At 37.1% G+C, this 3027-nt stretch overlaps 1 protein-coding gene across 1 annotated transcript; it reads left to right on the top strand.

Annotated features, from left to right (window-relative positions):
* The first annotated feature begins 225 nt into the window (after positions 1–225).
* Positions 226–2436, top strand: LOC108458305 (heavy metal-associated isoprenylated plant protein 6-like). The gene is made up of 5 exons (XM_017757655.2): positions 226–377; positions 503–653; positions 920–1143; positions 1346–1424; positions 1555–2436. The coding sequence occupies exons 1-5, from the start codon at positions 369–371 to the stop codon at positions 2172–2174; spliced, it is 1083 nt and encodes a 360-aa protein (XP_017613144.1). The 5' UTR covers positions 226–368; the 3' UTR covers positions 2175–2436.
* The last annotated feature ends 591 nt before the right edge of the window (positions 2437–3027 follow it).

The raw sequence follows: 3027 nt of genomic DNA, 5'->3' as shown, positions 1-3027 counted from the left end.
TTAAAAATTAAATAAAAATTTTAGTTAGTAGAAATATTTTTTATAAAAATTTTATTTTAGTTTGTAACACCTTAAAATATATAGGTTTATATGAAAAAAAAAAAAACCCTTCATGACTTCATCACTTAAATGCCATACCTAACGTCAAATCCCCATCACCATCATCATCACATGCATTTCCTTCCCCAACAGCCATACATGACATACATCATCATACATACACCCATACCCCATTAACCGCCTCACTTCTCCATATATTCTCTTCTTTGCCTCCAATTTTTCTCTTCAAGCAGCTCATTGCTAATCCTCTCAATCTCCCAACTAAAAACAAACCAAATCGCTATAACGAATAATAATTCAGTCAACCAATGGGTGAGGTTAGTGAGTAGCTCTTGTCTAACTGATCCTCTCTGGTTTTCCTTTTTTCCTTTCAATCCTCCAAATTTTTTAGTTTTTCTTTTTCCTTCTTGTGCTTAATATTATTTTGTTATTCATTTACCAGCAAAAAGAAGCTAAACCTGAAGCAGAGAAGAAGCCCGCCGCCGATTCCGGCTCTAAGAAAGATGACGGTAAGGTCACCGCCGTATACAAGATTGATATGCATTGTGAAGGCTGTGCCAAGAAGATCAAACGCTCGATTAAGCATTATGAAGGTAATTAGTTTATGATTGAATAATTATAAATAAGTTTCGGAACTTGTCAAAATATTTAAGGGAATTTCCTTGAGCTTACTCCTTTTGGATTGTTCGTCAAATTTTCCGTGTTGATCGAGGAATTGGATAAGGGATGGACTGTGGTGCTAATTTTTTTCAACCTTAATTAGAAAGAGGGAAAAAAAAGAAAATAATTTCAGACATTGGAGTAAGTGGAAATCTAATTGAATATTTCCTAACACGGATTGTTGTTGTTGTCGGTGAAGGTGTGGAAGATGTGAAAGCGGATTGTGGAGCCAACAAACTAACTGTGATTGGCAAAGTGGATCCCGCCAAAATCAGAGATAGATTGGCTGAGAAAACCAAGAAGAAAGTCGACCTAATTTCTCCTCAACCTAAAAAGGATGCCGCCCCCGCCGGCGGTGATAAAAAGCCCGACGCCGAGAAGAAACCTGAAGAGAAAAAGGAAGAGAAAAAGCCACCTAAAGAGGTAATTTCACCCAAAAAAGAAAAAAAAACGGTTTTAATGTGCGCATGTTAGTCATGCGAAGAATCTGGAGAAGTTGAGTTGTACAAATCGGAAAATTAAAAATTTAGTAACGTGTTCAATTAGAGTTTGGTTTAAAATTATGAATGCTGATTTGTTAGAGTTTTGCCTAATTAATTGTGATTCATTTTTTTTTTGGCAACAGAGTACGGTGGTCTTGAAGATTAGAACACATTGTGACGGTTGCATTCACAAAATTCGCAAAATCATCTTGAAAGTTAATGGTAAGTTTAATCACGATTAATTTTGAATTGATTCAATATTTAATTAGTAGCGTATAGCCTATGACGGTGTTGTTTAATTACACAACGTAATCCTGATGCATGTGTTTTGTTTTTAAATGAATTAAAATAGGAGTTCAATCAGTGGACGTGGATGGAGCTAAAGATTTAGTAACCGTAAAAGGCACAATGGACGTGAAAGACATCGTTCCTTATCTCAGGGAGAAGTTGAGACGAAATGTAGAGGTGGTTCCCCCTAAGAAAGAAGATGCCGGTGAGAAGAAAGACGGCGGAGAGAAGAATGACGCCGGCGGTGATAACAAAGAGAAAGGAAAAGAAGCTGCTGCTGCGGGCGGAGGCGAGAAGGAGGAAGGAGGAGGTGGAAAGAAGGAAGGCGGCGAGAAGAAGGAAGGAGGAGGCGGGGAGAAGAAAGAAGGCGGCGGAGAGAAGAAGGAAGGTGGGGAGAAGAAAGAAGGCGGTGGTGAAGCCAAGATGGAGGTGAGCAAGATGGAGTATCATGGATATGCGTATCCACCGCAGCCAATGTACTGGTCGGGTGGACAGGAGTACGGTGGTCCGAGTTATGCGATTGAGGGATATAGGAATCATCAGCAGTACGAATACGTGGATCAAGGGTATATGCATCCGCATCCTGTATATGTGAATCAAGGGTACATGATTGATCCACGTCATCCACTTCACGCACCTCAGATGTTCAGTGACGAAAATCCGAACGCCTGTTCTGTCATGTGAGGGAAAAATTAACTGTGCAGGATGAAAGATGAGATCCCAAAAAATAAAAATGACAAATGTAAATAACAGAACTTTCTAGGGAGATAAAAGTAAATAGAGAGCCAAAAAATGAACCATATAAACGGCACGTAATAGGCTAGAGGTTTTAAGGATGAACCGGCTAGAGCCGGCTTGGCTAGGAGCTGGGGTGTTGTTGTTGGTTGCTTCTTTTGTCTAAATTTTATTAATTGGGGTAATGGAAATAACTTTTTCTAAATGCTAATCGATAATTTGTGTTAGCTTCTTTTTGGTGAAATTTATTTGTTTAATTATTCGGAGCAACAAAAAATAGTTGAAAATGTATTTAAAATTTTGTCAACTCCTGGAATTTTTGATATGATATATTTATAATCAATTTTAGAATTTAAAAAGAAAAGTTGAAAAGATTAGAATCAATTTTGGAATTATGATTTTGCTATTTGGTTAGGTTTGATTGGTGCGGTGTGGTGTGGTCCCAATCTTGAAGGTTGGACCTGAAAAGACATAACTATAATCGGTTCACCCACTTCATCAATCAAATTTCTGTAAAATTTTTAAATTTCAGTGCATGCAAATTTAATCTCTTATATACAAAAATAAAAATGAATTCGTAGAATCTAGAAGAGAGGGGGTTCTATTTTATAATAATAATGATAAATCAAAATTCAAAAATGCACGTCCAGTGTCCAGTGAAAGGGGCATGAAAAAGCTTTCAACAACAACCAACAGAAAAAGGCGGGACTTTTTTATGGCAACAAATGTTGCTTCAATCGAATCCAGAATCAATTAATATGTCAATTTGGGAAAAATATTATTGATTAAATTGCAAATTATT

This window comes from Gossypium arboreum, chromosome 4 (assembly GCF_025698485.1).
Source record: "Gossypium arboreum isolate Shixiya-1 chromosome 4, ASM2569848v2, whole genome shotgun sequence".
Taxonomy (NCBI): domain Eukaryota; kingdom Viridiplantae; phylum Streptophyta; class Magnoliopsida; order Malvales; family Malvaceae; genus Gossypium; species Gossypium arboreum.
This window is presented reverse-complemented; position numbering and strand designations above follow the sequence as displayed.